Source organism: Apis laboriosa, unplaced genomic scaffold, assembly GCF_014066325.1.
Source record: "Apis laboriosa isolate Shangri-la unplaced genomic scaffold, ASM1406632v1 scaffold1321_cov151, whole genome shotgun sequence".
In the NCBI taxonomy this organism is placed as follows: Eukaryota; Metazoa; Arthropoda; class Insecta; order Hymenoptera; family Apidae; genus Apis; species Apis laboriosa.
In genome coordinates this window covers 484,604-509,280 of record NW_025221248.1, presented here as the reverse complement: position 1 = coordinate 509,280, position 24,677 = coordinate 484,604, and the positions used below count along the sequence as shown (strand labels likewise).

Genomic DNA, 24,677 nt, shown 5'->3' with positions numbered 1-24,677 from the left:
TGAGATTAGCACTTTTCCTTGAAAATATTCAAATTTACGCGGTATTTTCAATAATCAATCGAAAGAGCGCATTTTCAGTAAATGGATCATGCGCGTTTTGCTCGAAGAAAGCATAGACTTTCATGTATATTTTAGTTGATAGACCGGCGACTTCCACGAAACGGTCATGAACAGTGTTGTCATTCCTCGAGAAAATTCATCGGGAAATATTTCAAACTGGCAACAACAATCGTTGACGGTAACGGCCAACTGAACAAGCTTAGTGCACATAGAGAGGTTCGATAAATCGAAAGTTAACAGCGACTTGGACATATGACGACTGAAAGGTCGAGCGTTGCGCACATTTAACATCAGATAGCTATGGAATCATTTCAACAGTGTTTCTATTTTGAAGAATAATAAAATAAGGGTTGAACAGTTCAAAGTCATCGATAGTCATGCAATTCGAATTCGGCAAAAGAACGATATTATATTCTCAAACTTGTATTTATTAAGGAGATTAACGATAGATGACATGAATACGATATCATGTCTTAAATAAGATATTGTTTATATCTTATTTATATAATTATTTTTTAAATAATGAATCTTTTTACAATGAAATTATATTTGTTATTGTATCATATGGTATCGATACTCATAATATATACTTATATGTATATAGAATGATTTAAAATTTAATTCTTACGATTTTTGAAATCTGGTAGGTTGACCAAAAAATGTTTTGTATTAATAAATATTAATCAGTTTTCAATGATCTACAAATTGCATTATTAGAAATTAAAAGAAAAAAAGAAATTTGAAAATAGGAATTTGAATTTTTAATTTAATGAAAAATCAAAATTATCTTTTTTAAATGGTCATTCTGGTCATTACGTGATTTAGGTGACTTCAAAACTTTAAAAAAGACAAATTCAAAGATTTATCTACGCTTTTGAACCCAGAAATTAAATAACGATTCTTCTTGTAATTAAAACTTTTTTTATTTCTTTCATTTCTTTGAAGAAAATGAAATTTTTCTTAATGGAAATAAAAACAGAAATATGAAAACATATTATTTTATTTTTATTTGACATGTTATTCAATTTGTATTGCACTATCTTGAATATATATGTAAAAACTATTATTATTAATTATATTCTAAAATTATAATTTATACATGTTTTTAAAATGTTTTTAAATTTTTCTGTTCTATTTGACTTATTATTCTTGTGTTAAATATAATTTATTTATTCGTCATTTATATTAAATATCTTTACACTTATTATTTAACGGATTCTTTTTATTTATCGAATCGAAGTTGAAATTGAAATCATGTTAAAAAATGTAATATATAATATTATATAATATTACATATTTCATCACGTTCCCTTGAAACGGGATCTTTGCATTATATACCCAACCGCTTATTCCAATGGAAAAAACCGACAAACATTGGAATAACATTCTCACATTTCTTTCTACGATTCTTTCGTTTCGATATGATAATCCTTCGTTTCGACGAGGAATCGTGAATGATGCGACAAGTTGATTTTCAAATCGACTCGATTTCGGGGAAATTTGAGAGATATTCTAGGAAAAGCAGACACAGCGATATTTCGGTATCGCAAAAGACATAAAAGCATCCTGACGCGGCTCGTAATAACGATGTCTTACGGTGTTGTATCAGCGGTACACGGAGCAGCTTACGTGGCAACAACGCAACGTCATCCTGTAACTCGGCGATTTTTGTTATTTGTATTTTATAATTATCCGCGGTCCCGATCGTCGTCGTATTATCGTATTTGCGCCGTTGAACCGAGGGCGAAACGACGAATAGGAAACACCGGTTTCTAAATAGAATTTTGGTGCGAAATAAGATATTTACCGTGGTAGCTGGAGCATCATTCTTGAACGTCTCGAGAAAGATAGGTTCGAGAGACTTTGTAGCCGGCATTTACTAACTTTTCAACGTAAATTCGACGGCTACAAAAGATCAAAGCCCTTCTGTCTTGGCTCGTTCACTCGCACCCTTCCGTCCTTTATACTTGGGCTACTCCTACGTAGCGTTCGTCAAGCGGAGGCTCTTCTTCTCTTACTCCCTCTTTTTTCTTTATCTATATCTTCTTCGCTTTATCCGCTCGTGCCAGAAGCTACATTATTCATGCTAAACGAACACGTCGGTGAATATAGCTTATTTCAACCCCCCGTCCGGACAATTTTTATACTTATATTTTTTTTTATTCCTTTCCCCATCTCCACCTTTCTTTCTTCTAATTTTTTTCTCTATCCTTTTTCTTTTCTTTTTAATATTTTCCACTCGAATATTCAGATCAAAGTCCGCGTCGAAGACGGGACTCAAGGTTACGTTGGAAGGAATTTTTTTTGATGATTTTTTCGAAATTGGCATCTTGTTGCCAATATATAAATATATAGTATTGTTATTTATTAGATAGAATTTTTATTTCATTTCATCATGGTACAAGAATATCGAGAAAATAATATAAAATGTAAGATTTTTAAAACGCAGAAATAGAATAATCATTAATCTTAAAATTAGCTATTAAAAAGCTATTAAAAAATAATTAACGATTCCTATTCAATTATCAAAATTATGGATTTAAAAATATGTAAAAATTTAGAAAAAAATCAACAGAGTCCATAAAAGAGCTTAATACAAGCTTTAATACGAGTGATTGATTCTATAATGGATATATAAATTCCGAAACATAAAAACAAGATCTTAATTTTAGCATAATATTGATGCATAATATATGTTGATGTGATCAAATCAAATATCCAAAAATAATTACAATTCTTGACAAAAAATATTTGATCATCTTTTGAAATATAAATTTTTACATTTTTCGATGTCAATTATTTCTGTATTAATCGATTTCCATGAAATTTTCAGCATATGATATATTGACATAAATCTTGTCATGATCTAAATCGATATAAAATGTTTAAATCTAAACAAAATATATTATTTAACTTTTCATTTTAGGTTTAGAAAAAAATTGTAAAATTCTGACTATTGCAATTATTGCAATTTTTCTAATTTTAAAATAGATAGATTTTCGACTTTAATATTAGGGTGTCTCATAAATTTCTTTCGCATCACGCTAGAAATGACTTTAATTAGTTATTTTTATATGAACATGCAGGCTTATCTATTAGCCGTTATGATATCGGTTTCAGTCACCTCAGAGCTTTTTTAAAGTACGTTTCATTGAAGACACAGTCTCTTTTAAAACTTTTTTCTATATGAATAGCCAAAGGAAGCATTTACAGCATGTTATGCTTTATTGCTTTAAAAAAGGTGATAGTGCAAATGATATTGCAGAGATTTGTATGGTGGTATTACTACGACTATTATGACCATCCGCAATTTGTTTATGAGTTTCAGAGTTGGAAATTTTGACTTGAAAGATGAAGGCCGCAGTGGCCGCCCAGCAGCAACGAATATAGACTTTATCAAGGCTATGCTCGCTGAAAATCCGCGATATAATGTGTGTGAGATAGTAAATGCCATTAACATTCCCAAAACAACGATATATAATCACCTGATCAGGATGGGATATGTCAATCGATGTAAAGTTTGGGTTCCACAGCTATTATCGAGATCGACTTTATGAATCGCGTCTCTACGTGCGATTTCCTTTCCCAGCGATGTGAAAGAGATCCTTTTTTTAAAGAGGTTTGTCACTGGAGACGAGACTTGGATTTTGTATCAAAATGTGTATCGAAAATGCATTTGATTTAAGGATAATAGAACTTCAACTGTCACGATTTCACGCGATGAAAGTTCTTTTGTCTATTTGGTGGGATTGGAAAGTTGTACTCTATTATGAGCTGTTTTTTCAAAGTGAAATCATCAATTTTGCAAAATATTGCAATCAGCTTGATAAATTGAAAGACGCCATAGAAGAAAATTGGCGAACCGACGAGGCCATCTCGACAATGCAAAAGCGCATATTGCATTGATTGAAATAAAAAAGCTGTTACAGTTTGATTGGGACGTTCTATCGCATTTTTGTAATCCCCAGATCATGTTCTATCCGACTATTACTTGTTTCTGTTATTAAAAAATTCTTTCCATGATAAATAGTTCCAATCCGTAAACGAAATAAAAACTTCGAGGAATATTTTGCAAATAAATTTCAATAATTTTGGAAAAAGGGAATAATGAGGTTTCTTGAGAGATGGTAGAAGATAAGAAAATAATAGAGTAGAACGGTTCATATATAATGCAATAAATTAATCTTAAACAACAAATATCGTATATTCATTTCGTATTAAAAAAAAGAAAGAAATTTATGGGACACCCTAATATATCGAATATTTTTTGCTAGAGGGATATTAGATGTAGAATTCAATTTGATGCAACACATATACGAGAAAAGAATAATAATATATTTTGATTTGTTTCAATGCTCAGATTATCAATACAAACTAATAATATTCATTGATTCGTGAAAATAATAAAGTTGAGAGTAAAAAAACAGTTTATTAATTGTGGCAAGTCTTTTAGATATACTTTACAAAAAAGACGAAAAATATTACTCTAATCTAATTTTACTTAATTTATACTTATATTTATTTATATTATTATATTTATTTATATATTATGTTTCAATATCAATTTAACAAATATATATTATATAAATATATATAAATATGAAAGCGATGTAAAACAGCATCAATGATCCCATTAAATCAAAATCATCTTCTTGTCGAATTTGAAAATTAATTTAATTTTTAGGATTAAATTCTTAAATCTCATAAATTAAAATCTTAAAAATAATAGCGAGTATTTCAAATGGATAGTATAATCAAAAAGTTCGTACGTTTGTTTAATTTGTGAAAGAAATATTATCAATTATAAAAATTTTTTTCTGATATTGATATACTTGATATCTGCCAATGTTCAACTATATCAGGTTTTAGTTAGTTTCAATTCAATCGAGTATTTGACTTTTATTTCTTTTATAGTTCGAAAAATAAAAAAATAATAGTAGACAAATATGAATATACCTGTGATATGAAAATCATAGTGCTTTATGTTCAATAAATTTATCGAGTACACTAAAACGCAAATTAATTATGAAATCATACTTATGAAACCAATAATACGACTGAAAATTACATAGGTGTCATAAAAAAATTTTCTAATTGAATGTTTTTTTTTTAAAGAAATAAAACAATTGCTGAAACTTTTTGATCGTTCCATATAAAAATTAGATAATTATTTACAAAAAAATATTACTCTCCGATTTTAGTAATTCTTTAATATGTTATTAAACATTATCAATCTGTTTCTGAAGATAATAATATCATGAAAATTTTATTTGGCAATCATTCTTCAATATTCAAATTTATTAACAAAAACGTTTTTCAAAAGGTTTGTTTAGATTAGTATTAATCATATTTTTATTTCAAATTCAATACAAATCATAAGCGGGTTAACAATTATAAATAATAATATACAATTTTTATTTAATTTTGATTTGAGACGAAATTAGAACTAGGATAAATTAATTAATGTCAAATATTTATATTTAATTTCTGATTTTATGATTTATATTGACTTTGAATTATAGGTTACATTAATAACTTTTTACTAAACCATAATCTAAGCTAATCTAACTTAAACTGTTTTCGTTAATAACTTCATTAAATAATAAAGGATTGCCAGATGAAAGCTTCACGACATATTAAAAAATCATCGAGATTGTAAAATAATAATATTTTTGTAAATATTTATCAAAATATTTATCAAAAATTACACAGTTTTTATTGTAAATAAATGGTGGTAAATTTATTTTAAAAAAGATAAATTTAATTTAAGAGATTTTAATAAATTGAAAAACTAATAAATCGCATACAACATTTTAGTCAACAATTTTCCCCTTGCAATGATTGTGTCCTTATTTCGATATTCTTGAGCATTATAAAACAAGAATGATTGTCGAACGTCAACATTGATAAATATAATTTATATGCATACAATCGAACAACTCTGTATTGAATTCTCTTGATCATCTCTTGATTTCACGAATAAATTTCATTGGAATATCATGAAAGCGTATTCCAATGAAGAGCATCGATCACGACATTTATAGCTTGTGATATAAGTCCTTGCGAAGTAATTTTCCATAGTGATGGCAATTGGAAGTTTTGGTAGTCCATTCGTGCATGACTTGGGCCAACAACTATCGGTTCTCGTAACTTTTATTCCGCGGTATACGAGGCAATCCTGAAACCTTCGGTTCCGCCAAACTTTCCACGAATTGAACGACCATTCAGTTACAACGATCCCCCGTTAAAGCAACCGCGAAATATCATCGAGTAAATCGATAACACCGTCTCGGTAATAGGTTTTCGACTCGAGATCATTTTCCCCGCTTACAAGCGGGAATCTACGTTTCGAGCAATTCTCCAACGAATTATATACGGCCGAGACGCGCGCCAAGTACCTCAGGATCCTGTAGAGAAATCCAAGTTTATTCAGAATCCAGAACTCGCCAAGCACTCGTGATTCACTCGTATTTTTCGATAAAAAAATTTTCTATTGGATTTAATTCGAGATAAATAGATATGGGCGAAACAAAATCCGCAATCTCGAGTAGAGATTCTATTCAATGTTTAAAAGAAATGAAAAAGTATTGAAGAAGAAAAAAATATGGTCGATGATGGAACGTAATCGATCAAAGATTTCCCTCGTAGAAAAAGGGAATCGCATCGATGGAGAGGAAAGTTAAGGAGAAATAAAAGCAAAAGGAAAGAGAAAGCGTCGAAGGTGGATTTGATCGAAAGAAGTCTTGGAACGGTATTCCACTCCGTTTGTTTTTCTAGTCATAGGGCTAAAGAAGAAGAGTCCTTTGTTTTGACAAAAATACCGGTGAACAACGCTCGTGTGTCGAAATCCTTGAGCTAGCGGAGATGTTTTCTTTATGAACGCGACGCGAGCACGATGACAGCGGAGACATCTTCGATACGAAGGTGTCGGGGAAAGAAACTTTCTTTCTCTCGTTCGAAATCGTTCTTCGGCGATAATTTGCGCGATATTCAACGCGAGGCGAGGATATTTCGAATCCGTCGAGGTTCCAACTTTTCGCCACGGTTTTTCTCTTCGGTGGATAGCACAGATTTATCTCTTGCGCTTGATGAGTCCTTTCAAACGAAATGAAAGAGATTAAGCAAAACGGAGCTCGGAATGAAACGGGGAAGGGTAGATATGTACGCGCGTACGCATCACCCTTCCGCTCTGATTCGTGCATTCGAGCGCACGATTCGAGTTCTGTTCCTATCCCTAAAAAAAAAAAAAAAGAAAGAAAGAAAGAAAGAAAAAAGAATTTCCTGATTAGAAAGCATCTTTCGTCCTAAATCGGTACGATTGAAACGATCAGGGAAAGGATTGGAAACCACTTGCGGATTAAATCCCGTTAACCGACAGCTCGTTGCCGCTTTTTACCGCGAAAGAAAAAGCTAATTAAAATCTTTTCCAGAGATTTCTCCAGGAATAGTCTTTTTTTTTTTCTTTTTTCTTTTTTTTTTTTTTTTTTTTTTACCAACCTATCAATTGCATTGATTTCGCACGGTTTTGGAAACAAGCGTCAAGCTCCGTTGCTTTCAATCATTAACTTCGTTTCATCCACCTATCCGATTTCAATTAAGCTAATGATTTCCCGCAGATATATCATCTTCGTCGGTCGCTTTTTGGCTCGGATATTCCCCGTGCATTTGCCGGATTGGATTTACCTAAACTTTCCTTTTTTTTTTTTTTTTTTTTTTTTTTTTTTTTTTTTTACGTTTCTATCCTTCGCATCGAGAATCCACATCGTCTATTCGATGTACGTAAATTATCAATTTGTCGCGCTTGTTCGCGCGCTCGAAATCGTTGCGATGACGTAAACAAGAAATTAACAGTTGCTTTGATTTCTTGAAATATATTTCATACGCACAAATATATATATATATATATATACATATGTATATACGTTATAATATATATATTTCATATATGCAATTATGCGCAATTGAATCCGAAACTTTTACGAAATTTTCGCATCGCGCGCACTCTTCGCGATCGATTTTCGTTTGCGAAAAAAAGTTCCTCTTCGAAACCTTTATCATAGATATCCGTTTTCCTTACTTCCCTGACGGTGGATTATGATGCATCGATAAACTTTGATAAACCTGTGATGCATCCCATAATTTGTCCCAGCGTTACCTTTCGATGACCGATTTCGTCAAAGTTCTTTAATAAAACGAATTATTGATAAACGAGTTAGTTTAATATTTGATATAGAGATTTGATATAGAGATTTAATTTAAATTGGGACAATATAATATAACAAGGGACGAATGTAACGGGTTAAATATTTTAAAACGTATAATAAATATGTATTTTAAATGTATTATAAAAAATGATATTTAAAAACGTGCATATCAGAAAATATATATGTACGATGAACAAAATAACTTTTCGATATCTTTTTCTTACTGATTTATAAAATATGATTTATAAAATAATATAAATATTTTCTTGTCTTTTTCTATTTTTTTTTTAATTTTTATACATCTCTTACTTAAAATTTATAATTTAGATTCAAAAATATAATCAATGATTATATTATATTATCAATCATATTATCATTAAAATTTACTATAACATTATAATTATATTAATATAGAGAAAATTCAATAAAGAATATTTTTGCTTCTTTTGCCTGTTATGTCAATTGAAAAATTGATGCAATGCATTAAACGCAAATTTAAATACATGAAAAATGCAGAGAAATGATTTATATGTTTATCATAATATAAAATAATTCTTAATTATTATTATAAAAAATCTTGTAATTTTTAATTACTTATTTAATTAGTTTTTATAGATAAATATAATTATTTTTGTTTAATTTCATTTATTATTATAATTTGCTTCAATAAACAATTTAAATTTTTATCATCATTTAAATTATTTTATAATTGACCCATATATATTTATATGAAACGATTATAACATTTTCTCCGCTTCTCACTTTTGATCAATAACCTGTTGATGATTCAATAATATAAAACAAATAAGTTGTATTTTCGTATAAAAATTTTTGTTGTTGGCACAATAGTTCTTGTGTAATCACATTCAAAGTATTACTACCTGTCTCTACTCCACATCATAAAACTGTATTCACAGAACTCGGCAATTATCTAACCGCGTTTCGACTTTGTAATTCGCGAGGAAGAAAAATAGTGGAAAGAGGGAAGGAAAGAAAAGAAAAGAAACGGCAAAGCATAGCGGCGAAAAAACGTCGACCAGGACGTGAACAATGCGGAATAGCGAGCAGCTCGACTTCTATCTGCGCGGCGGAATAGACAAAAGACCGGAAAGAATTAATAGCGGCGCAGCAACGAGTTCGGACGATTTCAAAGCGAGGGGAAACGAAAGCTCACGGTGGTTGAAAACTAGGCGCGTTCCCAGCTTTAACTCAACCTTTCCCTCTCCCCCCTTCTGCCAATACCCCGCCTTGCTTTCGATCTATCGGTCGATATAAACTAGTTAGTAAGCCAGCTTGCCGTATTCGGGGAAAAAATCGGATAACGGATATCGAAGATAGTGAGGGAGAGGGAAAATAAAGGATCGCGAAACGTCCCGACGAATAAAATATCGATGAGTTGAAATGAGAGACAAAAGTGGAGGAATACTATTTAAGAAAAAAATGTTTAAAAATAAACTTATATTAGCAATTTTATTAATTTTTTTCAAGTCTAGATTATCCTCTTCTGATAAAATATGAAACATTACATATAAAAGGTAAAAGGTTATTCAAAAGCAATATTAGAACAAATAAAGAGATTTGAGAATTATGGATCATATGTTTTTAATATACATATAATAGGGGGAAAATAATAAATATTTCATTATTCTTATATCAAGTTTATTTTATACGTATAGAAGCAAAGATACTAAAAGAAAAATAAACTTTTTAAATTAAAATATTTAAGAAATTAATGACATTTTTCGTATAAATAATATTTAGAATAATCTATTGCAATGTATGTTAAAGATATATTATTACATGTTATTAGAAATACACAATTTTTTAATTCATTTTCTTAATATTTAAAAATTATTTAGCTAATTTAAAAAGTCCTTCTCGATTGGCTATATTTAATCGAAAAGCTTCAAAACATATAGCTAACTTTATAATGATATTATAATGATATTTCCCTATTTCTTTGAACCAATATTACTCAAAAGTAATTACTTATTTCTTATAATTACATTATTACTTTAAATATAATAAAATTAATTCATTATTTCTATATTAATTCATTATATATTATTTATATACATTTAAATGTATATATTGTTATATATATACCAGATAAAATTACTTTTTAAATATATTGTTAAAGTAAAAATAAGTTTAAAAATAATAATTTAAAATAACATTTTGGCTTCTTAGTTATTTTAAAAATTTATTAAAAAAACGATGTATTCATTCATGTATTATTGCTAAAAATTTCAACAAAATTGTAAATCAAATATTAATTGATTGGATAGAAAATAAATTGATATAAAAAATTTTATATTCACAATTTCAGAAAAGAAAATGGAGAAAATGTATAAATTATTATATAGCTATTATATAGACATATATATATATATATATATATATATATATATATATATATTGTATTAATTTAATATTACTCAATATAGCAAATATTGTAATATTTTTTTTTAAATAAATATATAAGATCTCTACAAAAAAATTATATATAATATAAATTTTTTAATAAAAATGTATATTTGTTATAACAGCATTTTATATTTTATTTGAGCTTCTTAAATTATTCTATATTTCCATATTTTATCAACTATCTTTCATTTAACGATCATTATAATATTCACAATGTTTTATTCAATCATTTTTTTTTTCATAATATTATCTTTCTTATATTCGTTTTCATTTTCAAATTCGTTGTTATTATTATTTCTTTCATAATAAATTAGTCTCTTACAAATTTTTAAAACAAAAATAGTAATCCAACTAATTCCTTCTTATGTGTTACAAAGTATCTTATTTTTAAAAACTGGATTGTTTTGAACTTGAATTACAAAGTATAAATAATTTATAAATAATATCTATTTAAATTTTTTATTAGAAAAAATCAAATACAGATAATATATAGTTTTTATATTTTCATAGAGATAAAATTGTAAATTTTTATATACAATTCGAATTGAAACATTTATGTGTAAAATAAATTTGCTTGAATGTTTAAATTTATTAGAAAAATAACAGAATTGAAGTAAGCTAATAATTGTATTATCAATCAAATATTTTAAAAATTATTCAATGTTTTATCATATTTATTCAATTCTTTCCAATTTATTCTATTTAACTGGTCAATATTACGTTACTCTCTACTATTTTATATTAGAAAAAAATATCGAAACTTCACTGTACCTTGATCTGTCTTCGTATTATTAAATATTGAATATTTGATTATTAAATATTGTCCATGGATTTATAGTTTGACTGTACACATCGATGAAAATGGATATTTGTATATGATTAAAAATATACTTTTATATTGATTAGCAATTTAGTTAGTTAGAAGTTAGTTTCTGATATAACAACATTAATTTCAATGATTTTTTAATATATTGTTATGAGTCATTCTAAACAATTTTTCCTTTAGCATTTTTGAGTTATTTTCAAAAAATTTTCTCTATTATTATTATTATTGAATTTTACTTATATGAGCATCAATATGTGTGATCACTAACTTAAAATTTCCTTTGTGATATAATTTAAAACATAGTAAATGAATACATGTAATCATTTATTTAAAATTTTAATGCCAACTTAATATAAAAATGTTTTACTACCTTTAATAAATATACACAATGCATTTATTTGCTTCAATAGATTAATAAAACTATTAAAGATAAAATATATTAAAATAAATTTATCGAATAATATTTTCAGAGTTATTAAGTTGTTTAAAATATTTTTTTCATAGCCTCTTATGTATATATTATTATTTTGATAAATTATTATTATTGCAATATTGAATAAATTTGTACAAATACATTTGTATTTGTGTCGAATGAATCGAACATATTAAACATTTAAACATTGAAGATTGAACATATTGTCTTATATTTTTTTTTTCTTTTTGCATTTCATAGAATGTCCAAGTTCGTTATGAATGGATATTAACTTGATATTTGTTCATCCGTTATGTCGTGTTTGTATAACAAATAATTCAAAAGTGACGATTGTATACTATCGTACGTGCTACGAATGCATATAAATTCAATGTAATAATGCTAAAAGTTTTTTTGCGAATAATTCCAACTAAGACCGTTTTTTCGAATTATGTGTAAGGAAAAAGTTGTTTAGAATCATGCACTCTGGTAACAATAATATTAAAAAAATCATTGAAATCGTTCGATATTGTTATATGAAATAAGACCCATTTGCGATTTATTGAAAAGGAAAAATTCGCAAAATCAGTCAAAATTAAATTGAAGTTAACGAGGTAAGATTAGAAAATGGAATCTCGAGCAGAAAAAAAGCAAACAAGTGAGAAGTGCACGGTCGCGTTACGTCAATGTCAATTATATGCGCGAGATAACGTTCGCGTTATTTTTATAATGATCTTCATCATTTCTTCTTCTTTCTCCCGTTATCTGTCTTCACGAACGTGACACGCGATACATCTAACGAGTTTCGCAACACTCGATCAACCGGATGGCAAAGTTTGGTCCTCGGTGATCTTGCGATGACCGATGAGTCGTCATCGATACTGTCATGATATTCCTTGTCTTCGATCTGCTTGATTTTCATTCACTTGAAATTTGCTTCGTGAAAACGAACAAGAAAAAGGAAGGAACGAAATCTGACAAAAGAGTAGATGAACGAATCGTTGAAAAAGAGAAAAAAATTGAAGCTGGATAATTTAATTTATTCAACGTAAAAGTTTTTTTGTATAAATAAACATTTTTTATTATATATTAATAAGTATACTTAGTATATTATACATATATTATGCATGTATTTGCACGAGGCAAAAGAAAATGCGAAGAATAATTCTAGAAAATAAAACAAATACGATACAACAAAAATTGATATACAAAAATGTTGAAATTTATTTTTTAAATTATAAAGAATTTAATTTTGCATTAATGAGTGCAATGAATGAAAAAAATAACAGCAAAATGAAAAAATAAATGTCCATCACATTTATTCTGTCTTACTTCATCTAATATAAAATTAAATTATTTGTAACTTAATAAATAAGTCTTAATGAATATTTTTGCATGATAATTTTTTTTTAATTTCTATAATCATAATTGAAATTTTTAACTTATTTCTTCCAAGCATCTTTTATATGATGATAACTAGAAATTAAGAATTGAATAGATTTCTGATTCTATGAATGAATTTATAACAATAATATTTAATTACAATAATAATAATGATAATAATAAAAATATTCACGATTAAATGATAAAAATTGTTTTTTTTCATATGCACTCAAATTAATATTCGTATCTTAATTGAATTAATTTTTAATTTTCTATAGAAAAATATTTTTTGACATTTAAAAGTTGTAAAACTGAAAATTATTTCTAAAAATAATTTCTACCAAAATATATTTAATTCATCGAATCGATAAGATATAATTTAAGTGTTTATCGATCATTTGATATCTCATTTATCTTTTTTAAATTTTAATTTTAAAATAATTTAAAAATAATTTAAAAATAATAGTTTCTCAATTGCATTGGTCATTTATATTTTCATAACATAAATATATTTCATATTGCAAAATGATAAAATTTTCTCATATCTCTCAAATATCGATGTTATATTAATATTAATTTTATTTTGAGATCATTAAAATTTGAAGTAAATACTTCTACATGATAAAATCTTTAATAATAATAAGTGTTTGTAAATCTGTAAAAATATATTGACAAATTATTCATAATAAATATAATAATAACAAAAATAATAAAGCCAATATCGACTGGAAAAATTGCAAATAAATTATAAAACAATATATGTATGTTGTATATCATAGTAGCATCATATTATCATATCATAAATGCATAAAGATGCAATAAAAAGCAAAAATAGAATAATTTCAGATAAGATGACCTTGCGAGTAAAAGACTTGATCTCATAGACGTTATAAAACGTTCACATTATACGATATATTATCTGATTATACGATATATTACCAATTATTTTTGATAGTATATTATAACTTGTATACGTTGTTTTTTGTTTATTTTTAATTGAAAAATTAAATAAGTTATATGTAATATAAAAATTGTACCGAAAATATATACCAAAAACTTTTTATGTATTTTTCAACTACAATTTATTGAAAAATAATAATTTTTTGGAAATGCAATGCGTTAATATAATATTTAGAAATTATATTTACATTCGTGTAACATCATCATATAATAATTAAAAAAATAAGTTAGCCATCACTGTCTGATTTCCGGTTTTATAAAATATTAAAAATACACTTAATAATTAATGAACATTTTTCTAGAATTATGGCTACTGAATATAAAAGAAAAAAAATATAGAAGATTATGGGCGAAAGAGTCATTACTGAAGATCGTAGAGATAATTCAAAATGGCAGAATGAATATTGATATAGTATGCAGTTTTTAATGTCTTTTGCATTCAGGAGACAGTAAAAAAAGAGAAAAATGGCTTTATACATAAGAATACAATTATTTTTTTCTCAAAATTTATAATTATTTTTTGCTTTGTTCTTTAATGTAAAATGTACAATTATATCTATAATATTATCTATAATATTATAAATCTATTTATATTGCAAATATATATTTTTTATTTAAATATTAAACAAATTTATGATATACTGATTATTTTAAAAAATATTTAAGTTCGCAATATATATATTTCTTGTTTAGACATTAGATGAATTTTAGAACGGTATATTAATCATTTTAAAAAATGCGGATCATTTCAATTGGAATTATTTTATAATTATATTATTAATTTTAAATCAAGATCGTACATTCTATTGATTTGAATACATGCTTGCAAAAAAAATCAATTTTATTGCCTAATAAGAAATCTTAATCTAATTTTATAGCAACCTAAATAGATATAAAATTCTAGAATGACACTCAAGTATTAAATTTCACGGGTTATTAATGATTATTTATAGTTTATATAAATAACGTATAGATCAAATATCGTTTTTCTTTTTATTTCGAAAAAACGTATATTATATTAAATATACATAAATAACTATAACAAACACATTTTGGGATAAGGAAAAAAAAATTCCTGATATTTACCAAACTTCATTATCGATGAATGGTAACGATATTATTTTTGTCCTTGCGAGAGATCTCGACAGCGATAGAAGCGCATCGAACAATCTTATTTCGTATCATCCGATGTCCGTCGAAGCAATGTCGAAAAGTTAAAAGCCAATTACGTGGCATAAGCTCAATTACTTGTCTGGGCACCGAGCAGCTCGATCGATAATCCTGGTGAACGCGTAATACAAGCCTAGAAACTGAAAATACGCCGTTTTAAAGATCGAACGAGAATCACAGAGCACTTGAAAAGAAAAAAGAAGCGTTGAACCGGGAATTTTCTGCGATTACGTCCGGTTGACACATAGCCGATAAGCGATCACATGACATAGTAAGGCTCAGAACTTTTTCGTTTAATTACTTTATCGAACGTGAAATTATCCGCAAAGGGATAAAAAGTAGCCGCAAATATTTGCTCATATTTTAGGTTTTTGCTTCTCATATATGAGGATTTTCCATGATATTACGTTCTATAATTCGAGAATTTAGCGAAATGCGCGTGTATGCATATATATGTATGAACGCGTGCTTTAGTCGATACTTCGACGAATACATATATGCTACTATACGATAAAAAGAGAAAATAGAATGATCTCATTATATTAGACTTATATTTAAATTTATAATCTATTTTTTCTCTAAATCTCGATATAGAAAGACTTCACGAATATATATGAATAAATATGAATCAAAAATTAATCTTTCTTTTCAAAAATTTCAAAGTTTTCCTTTCTTTCTTATCATATGGTAACAACACCGTGTGATAGATCTCTAAAAAAATATGTATCAGTAATTCATAAGATAGAAAGAAATCATTAAAAGAAAATCAAAATAAAAATGAAAATATAATTCGTTGATATAAAAAATAATATTTAATTTCTCTATATGTATTTACATATATCTCAATATTTTTCGTCATTGAATTTCGTCATTCAATTCTTAATCCAAAATTTTATTACCATTTCATTATTCATGGCAAAATGAAGGATCTTAAAATTCCTCTTGAGATGTGAAAGAAACTTAAAAATTACGGGATACCAAATTAGGCAAGTGTGACGAATACAAGAAACGAGAAACTATAGTTTCTTGATTGTATCGAAAGTTGCGTGGGCGATGACATGATCAAAAGGGGAAATAAAGTAAATAAAATGAATCTTTGCATAATTTATAGTATGAATGAATATTTACAATCTGATGGCTCACGTTGCAGCACTGCGTTGTTTCTTTTTCGAATTGTACGCGATATTACTTTTCAAACCACTCACGTACAGCGGATTGTTCATCTTTTGTTTTGTTTGAAAAGATTTCTATAGGGCAAAAGTTGAAATGATTCAAGATTTGAAATGTGGTGTTTGAAACGTTGGCATTATTCGGTCCAGGTGGAGATAGAATACTCCTAGGTACCGATACGGTATCCTTCTCGAGCACACACTGCATCACGCTGATTCTCACGGGTACTATTTTTCCTTTGTTGCTTCCGCTTCTCAAACATGGGAGGTATACAGATATGTTGCAGAATCCTATCCATTTCCGGAGAAATATCATCATAGTTATAAATTTTAGTTACCAATTGCGATCCAACTTTTCCTTTCCCCGCGTAATTCGAGTTGGTGGTGGTCGTATTTTCCATCGTATCGACATCGTGATTCCCCACGGGGAATTGGCAATAACGATCAATTCGATCGAAAAGATCGTATGAACAGCAGCGCATCGTATTTAACTAATCTCGGTTTGATGTTCGCGATACTTTCTTCGACGATTATTCTAACTTAGCGATGCTAACATTTTCTTGGCAAATGCAATTTTTTTTCAGAGGCCATATTTTGCTTTATCCTCGAGAAGTAATATTTCTGTAACGGTAGCAACGTTTCCTGAACCGCGTGAATGAGATTACGGTAAATGAATCGGTGGAAAAAAAAAAATCGATGCATTCGTTCGAAGCGATGGCGTAACATTTTTTTTTTTTTTTTCATCATAGAAAACGAGTAACCAGTTCGATCTAGCAGTTTCTCCTCGTTTTTTTCTTGTTCGATTCGAACGAATCGAAACGAATTCGATAACCGGTAACGCGATCCTCTCATTGCTAACATGCAATCGAGAAAAACATATTCAACATTTGTATTCGTTTGCGTTTATAGGAGACACGCGTGGCAACGAGTGTCCAGAGGATAGTGTTCAAGGGGAGGGCGGTGAGTGCAAATGCGCGGCGGCCATCGACTGTCCGTCGGTCGAGTGCGAATCGGGTCAACGTCGGATCCAGGTGAAGCCAGCCGATCCAGAAACACCGGGTAGCTGTTGTGCTCGTTACGATTGCCTGCCCTCAGGTAAGAGATCGAATTAAATGTCGCGTCGTGTCACGATCCATCGTCCGTTCCGGGACAAACTCATTCAAAGTGTCGCTTTATTTTCCATCGAAGACTCTCGAGAATCGGAGCCGTGCCCCGAAAATAGCGTGTTAACCGAGGATGGAAAGTGCGAGTGCGCGCCCTGTCCAAGGCCTACCTGTGAACCGGGACATCGTCCCGTTCAAGTGAGAGCTGCCCTGGATCGCGAGACACCCGGTAGCTGTTGCCCTCTTTACGAGTGCAAACCCGCAGGTAACAGATTTAAATACGTTCAATTATCACTTGCAATTTGTTCTAAATAGTAAAAATTCGAGAAAATTTGATTAATCGATTGTTCATTAATAATCGTAAAACTACATACAATCGCTAGAAATTGAATGATTATATAGAGAGATTAAAATATACATAGTCCAATCTTTCAGTTTTTGATTTTTAATAAATTATGTGAGAAATAATATAATTATATGAGTTGATATATCTAATAAAACATATCAATTAAACATATCTGATTAAATGAAGATGATTTGTTATAATAACAATTGTGAAGTATTTTAATGTTTTTTTAACAAAATAATTATTTTCTAATGAAATAATAACAATGTTAAAAAAGTTGTAAAGTCGTAAATTATTTAATATTTAATAAACTAAAGATTTTTTTTAATTAATTAAACAAATTATATTTATAAATTATATTTATAGATAAATACACAAGTTAAATAAAACATAAAAATGATAATTTTTTATAGAAACTAACGCTTTCGTGATAACTATTTAAATTTTTACATAGAATGAATGTCCTTCATAATATAAATATCCTTGAATATTCTTCATAACCTTAAATTACTTATATATAAAAGAATATTGTCAGAAAAAATATTTATTTACACAACCAATTTTTCGATAAATGTTAATAATTTTTCAATAATATGCAATTGTTAGAAAAAATAATTGGTACAATAGAAACTACACAATAGAAATACTTTTTTCTTTTTGTGATATAGATACATATAAATTATTAATTGTTTAACTTTTATAAAAACCGATTTGAATTGATAAATTAAAATTGAACTTAATTAATATATAAATACTAACATTTATCACTATTATTAAATTGCTAAGATATAGATTGATGATAGTTAACTAACTGTCAGGATACATTATTTCTAGTGATTGTATCCCAGTCTGTTCGCAGCTTAGAGAACTTATCGCCGCCAACTTTCAATTTAGATTGCAATCGTTTCTCTCTTTTTCCTTCCCATAATGTCCCATTTAAATGTATGGGAAAATAAGTTAAGATGGCAATCTTAAGCAAAAATAAACTTCTTTAACTTTTGTACAAAAAAAATATTTTAATAAATAATAAAATAATATTTTAACAACTTTTCTATGTTTTAATAATAATATGAATATTTATATATTAAAAAAATAATTTTACAGTTATCTTTGGTATGGAGATAATAAATTAATCTTGGATACGATATGAGATATTGAGATAAAATATTATATTAATTTAATGAATACAGTTTTGACATGTGAACAAGTTAATATTTTTATACTTGATGATTGATATTACTAGTTTAAGCTAGTTAATTTAAAGAATTGAATACAGTTTTCCAAAGAAAAATCATTAATAATAATATTATACTAATAAACAATTCTATGATTAAATTTATTTGTTAGATTTTTTAATCTAATTTTATGAATTTTAAATAGATAACTATAAAATACACGATAAATATATAGAAAAAGTCCATTTTTTCGATTTTAATGATCTTGAAATTAAGATTAATATTCTGAATAATTTTTTCCAGCGCTGATTTTCGAAACATCAAGAAAAAATATTTTTGCGTATAGAAATTACTTAATCTAGTACTTACATTAAATCAAGTTAATCTAAACTTACATTAAGTCTAATAAAAACCTGTATCAAACTTTACTTACGATACGAAATACATTTCTACGTATATCTCAGAAACTGAAGCGAAAGGAGTATATGCATAACGAAAAGTTCTTCAAAATGTTGATCTTGATAACACATTTCAATGTCATTAAAATCGAAGAGAAATTTTATAATTACCAAGCGTTCAAATTATGAAGCGAATTAATGTACTAAAGTAATAAGTTTACTATCTTACTCTATACAGATTATATGGATAAATAATGTAAAAAATCAATATCTCGATTTTATTTTAAAGTTTTAAAATATTCTTAACGTTATATCGAATTTACTGTTCATGCAAAACTCATTTAAACTACTAAACTCAAATCTGTCCTTTTACATTAAAATAATTACATCATCGAATTGCTTAGTGAAAAAAATTTATTTACCATCGTAAATCTATCTATTATCTTATCCCAATCTTTATGCAAAAAAAAAAAAACAATTACTGTTGTTTGTTTCGCAGAATCCATCTCATGGATAAAAGTGGCAACCGAGATGACGAAACCGCCTAAATATTGTATTTACGAGGGCAAAGCGAGAGAGTTGAACGAACGATGGCAGCCATCCGATTGTGTTAGTTGCGTCTGCCAGGAGGACGGGATGGTATCCTGCCAAGAATCAATGTGCAAATCCTGCGAGAACGCGATTCCTCCCGATCCTGGCGAATGTTGTCCGCATTGTCCACCGCTTACGAACACGACGTTCCTCCGATCGGAGATACCTTGTCAAACTTCTCTCGACGGTTGCGAGTTAACATGCGAACACGGTTACGCGAAAGACGAAAGCAATTGTCCCATTTGCAGTTGCGACAAATCCGAGGTATGTATTGGGGGCATAAATATTCTCGTATTCTCGTTTTTAGATATATATTTGTTAACATCGAAGAAATAAATGCATTCAATTTTCCAGTTTTAAGGAGATTAAAAAATAGTCACAAGGATATTAGGTTGTTAGTATTTTTTGAAACGAATTGTGTTATTTATCATGTGAAAAATCATATATAAGGCTTAACAATTTAATTTTGTGCCAGAAAGTTATTGTATATAACAGATAAATGAAATCGTATATTTTGATACTGATTGATATTTATTATATATAATTAAGTAATCATTAATATAACTTCGAATTAATGTAATCTTTAATTGGATATCTTTCTAGGTCTATCAGCTTTTTCACTTATTTCGAATTAATATAATCTTTAATTGGATGTCTTTCTAGATCTATAACTTTTTCATTTCACTTTTGACATTATTTTAATTTATTAAATTATATTAATAAAATAATCGATAATATAGAAACTAAAAAAGTAAAATATTCGATAGTACTTGCAGATAATTTATATCATTACGTTCATATTTTTTGATATTACATTCTTTGATCAACTATTTATACTTATAATATATGTATAATAAAATTAACATATTACAAACAAAAAAATTAAATTTTTAATATCTCTTTTATATCAATATAAGAATCTTCTAAGATCTTAAGCATTCTAATATTAATCAAAGTAATTTTTTTTAAAACCAATGAAATTACTTTCATTATCATTGAAAATGAAAATGAAGATTTTTGGAATGATGGTTATTTACAATTTCAATTTTCAATTTCTGTTTTATTTTGAAAACAAGCTATTCGAAAAATTATATTATTAAATGAGTGAAATAATGTAAACAATAAGCTAGCTATAATATTCTAGATTATGAAAAGCTTGATTAATTATGGCAATATGCGATAATTAATTATGGCAATGGCGATATGCGACTTTGCATTATCACAAAAAAAAAGACTTTCCAATGTTTTGATTGAAATGAATTTTCTTTCAATGCAAACAAAAGATTGATAATTTATTAGAAATAACAAAAAATAATTCGTTGTAAAAAAAAGAATTTGATACTTCGATTAAAACTAATTGTACCTAATTTCTTCTATGTTAATAAATACAGTCTTCTATATTAATAAATATATGCTTATATATAATAAATATATGCTTATAAAAGTAAAAATAAATTAATCATTTACGAATTTATTTATATTTTTCACCATCTAAAGCGAATAGATTGTGAAACTAAAAAAACACAGAAAGATAATAATTCATATATTAATTAAGTAATAAATTTTTTTTCAAATATATTTAAATAAAGATCGAATAAAAATAACAAATAAAAAAAAATTTGTAAATGATTAATTTATTTCTTAATTTTTATCAGAAAATATGTATTTTCTTATACAAAAAATCACAAGAATTTTTTATAATATACGTATAAATATATGAAATACAATTTTTTATCATCAATCCCATATTTTTCTACTTTTCAGAAAAACGATGTGATAATAACGGATCGTCCTACTACTAATGACGAATCCAAAAACATTTGTCCAAAGTTTCACTGCGATTTCGGTTGCAAGATCGTAAAGGACGAAAATGATTGCTCGATCTGCGATTGCCAGACTTTTGAACAATCTACCACTGACACTGTAGTTATCGACGATGCCGGAAAAAAGATTTGTCCCGAGGTGAAGTGCGATTTGCACTGCGAACGAGGATTGGTTATGGACGAAAACGACTGCACATTTTGCAAATGCCGAACGCCAGAATCGACAAGTTGTCCACCTTTAATCGGATGCAGAAAACGATGCGCGTTTGGTTACAAAACGAACAAACGCGGCTGTTCTGTAAGTAGATACAGTTTCCTCTGTTGTTTAATTTAAATAGTTACAGAAGCTGAAACATATTGCAAACATCGATCGAAGTGGTGGATTTAAGTCACACGATGCTGAAACATTATTATATTTTCGTTATATAATCTATTGATTTAAAATTTTCATTGCTTAGAATCATTTTACAATCAATCAATTTTAGAAGAAAAGTTTTAGAAGAAAAAATTATCTTAAAAATAAATATTAAGAATACAATCTAAAAATTCTGATTTAAAATAAAAATTTGTGTGTTTTTATTAAAACATAATGTATTATAATATAGCAATTTTTTTTCGATTTAAAATCTCTTTGAATACGCGAAATCAAATTTTATCATTTTTCGAATGCACTTTTGCCCGAGTATATTTTATATGTATTTCATAATTTAAAATCTTTATCTCATATAGTTACAAAGTTATTTTAAAAACGAAAATAATACTAGAATTTTAAGAGTTGATATTACTCTTTTAAAATATGATATTCTATTTATTAAAAAAAAATTATAAATTATATAATTTATACATAATTCATTATAATTTATTGTATGCTTGTAATTGTCCATATAATAAAATAATTATCGTTGGTTTTATAAAAAAAAATTTTAACTTATTTCGCATAAATTATATGAAAACTTTTACGATTAACTATACGTACAATCGTAGACGTCTTTCCTTATCAGTGAAAATAAAAATTAATTTAAAATTGACATTGAACAGGTTCACATAATATATACAATATATTAACTATTGAAAGAAAATCGAAAATAATTAAGAAATTAAAAAAAGTGCTACAAAATTGGCAAAAATACATATCTATAATATTGAAAAATCCATAATCATTGACATTAAAAAATAGAAGGTTGAAATGAAAAATTATTTTCAAAGCGCACATTTCTGTACATATTAAAAAATGTGTAAAATTTGACAGCTAAAAAATTAGAATTTTAAATTTTATAAGATTGATATTAAATAAGAGTATTATTTATATCTCTCCTTTTTAATATAAATTTTTTAATATTTTCGGATAATAGAGACATATACTATACATTACATATTTAAGCGAAATGGTCTTCTTGATATTATTCATAGATGTGCCGATGTCGTGCTTTCTGCGTTGACCACGTGAACGGAACGCATCCGGAAGGATCGACTTGGCATCCGAACTCGTGCACCTCGTGCACCTGCGACACGGGAGGGAAGCTCAATTGCAAAGAGACTGTTTGCTCGATAGCTTGCAACGATCCGTTGCCTGCGAAACCTGGAACTTGTTGTCCGATTTGTCCGATCGCGGTAAGTATTCTGGCTAAGTTTCATCTCGAACGTATCGATAAGTCGATTCTTAATAATTTCTCCTTTCTTCGTTCCTTTTTATTTTCAGCCGACGAAAGGAAACGGTGCGACGAATGGCGGTCATCATCAAGGCAAAGGATGGGGCACAGTGCCGATCATCTTGATCACAATACTCTCCTTGTTCTGCCTGATGCTCATCGTCCATATTCTTCACAGTCGATTCCGAGCCCGTCTCTCACCCTCCGAGACTTCTTACTCCATTTACCCTCCTCAGTACTATAAATGCGTGCCAGTGTATGACACGCCGGTGCATCGAAACGAGAAAATTGTACCCTTGTAAAAGACTGTTTGGCAAACCGGGGAAAACGTGAGATATTCTTGGACAGACGGAGTTTACGTGCGGCGGCCCCCTCGTGCGCGCCGGCAGTAAGAGAAGAACGAAGACCAAATCAGAGAAGTGTAGAGGAGAATGGAACCACACTCTGCTGCCAACAACAAGTCCAAACTTGACGTTTTACCGGTCCAAAATACCATATTGTAGATTCAGTATTATTTATAAGTAGCGGACGGTTTTACGATTGTAAGAGAAGATAACTGAGATGTATAGGCCGATGCTTCGTGAACCACGGCTGTCGGTACCCTCTCGAATTCCTCTCCCCTCTCCCCCCTTCCCTCCCTCGGCTCTAATTCGATACGATATCGTGTTACGATATGTAAATTGTAATACAAAATACGATATGTAATACAAAAGCTAGCGTAATTATCACGAGAAGGATATGAGAAAAGTATATAAATACGCTAACGAGATAAACGTAGATCCTAACTCGATCGAGAATCGTAGAAGAGAGAAGCAGGTGTCTTAGTCTATAGTATTAGTTCCCTCGATCTCTGGACCATGTGTTGTGTTTCGTATCGCGATCACGAAACTCCGTTTCTGTTCTTTGGCAATATTTGGACGATTTTATATCGGCTTTCTTGCGATTTTTACATGCCATGTTTTTTTTTTTTTTTTTTTTTCC

At 28.2% G+C, this 24,677-nt stretch overlaps 1 protein-coding gene across 2 annotated transcripts in view; it reads left to right on the top strand.

The window, feature by feature from the left end:
• LOC122720686 (cysteine-rich motor neuron 1 protein) overlaps positions 1-24,670 on the top strand; it is a 275,210-nt gene extending 250,540 nt beyond the window's left edge. For both annotated transcript variants that reach the window (XM_043947524.1, XM_043947523.1), the window contains exons 6-11: positions 17,521-17,706; positions 17,800-17,979; positions 20,133-20,488; positions 21,989-22,345; positions 23,458-23,658; positions 23,747-24,670. In XM_043947524.1, coding sequence (XP_043803459.1) covers positions 17,521-17,706; positions 17,800-17,979; positions 20,133-20,488; positions 21,989-22,345; positions 23,458-23,658; positions 23,747-23,998 — 1,532 coding nt within the window. In that variant the 3' untranslated portion in view covers positions 23,999-24,670. The remainder of the gene's footprint in view (positions 1-17,520; positions 17,707-17,799; positions 17,980-20,132; positions 20,489-21,988; positions 22,346-23,457; positions 23,659-23,746) is intronic.
• The last annotated feature ends 7 nt before the right edge of the window (positions 24,671-24,677 follow it).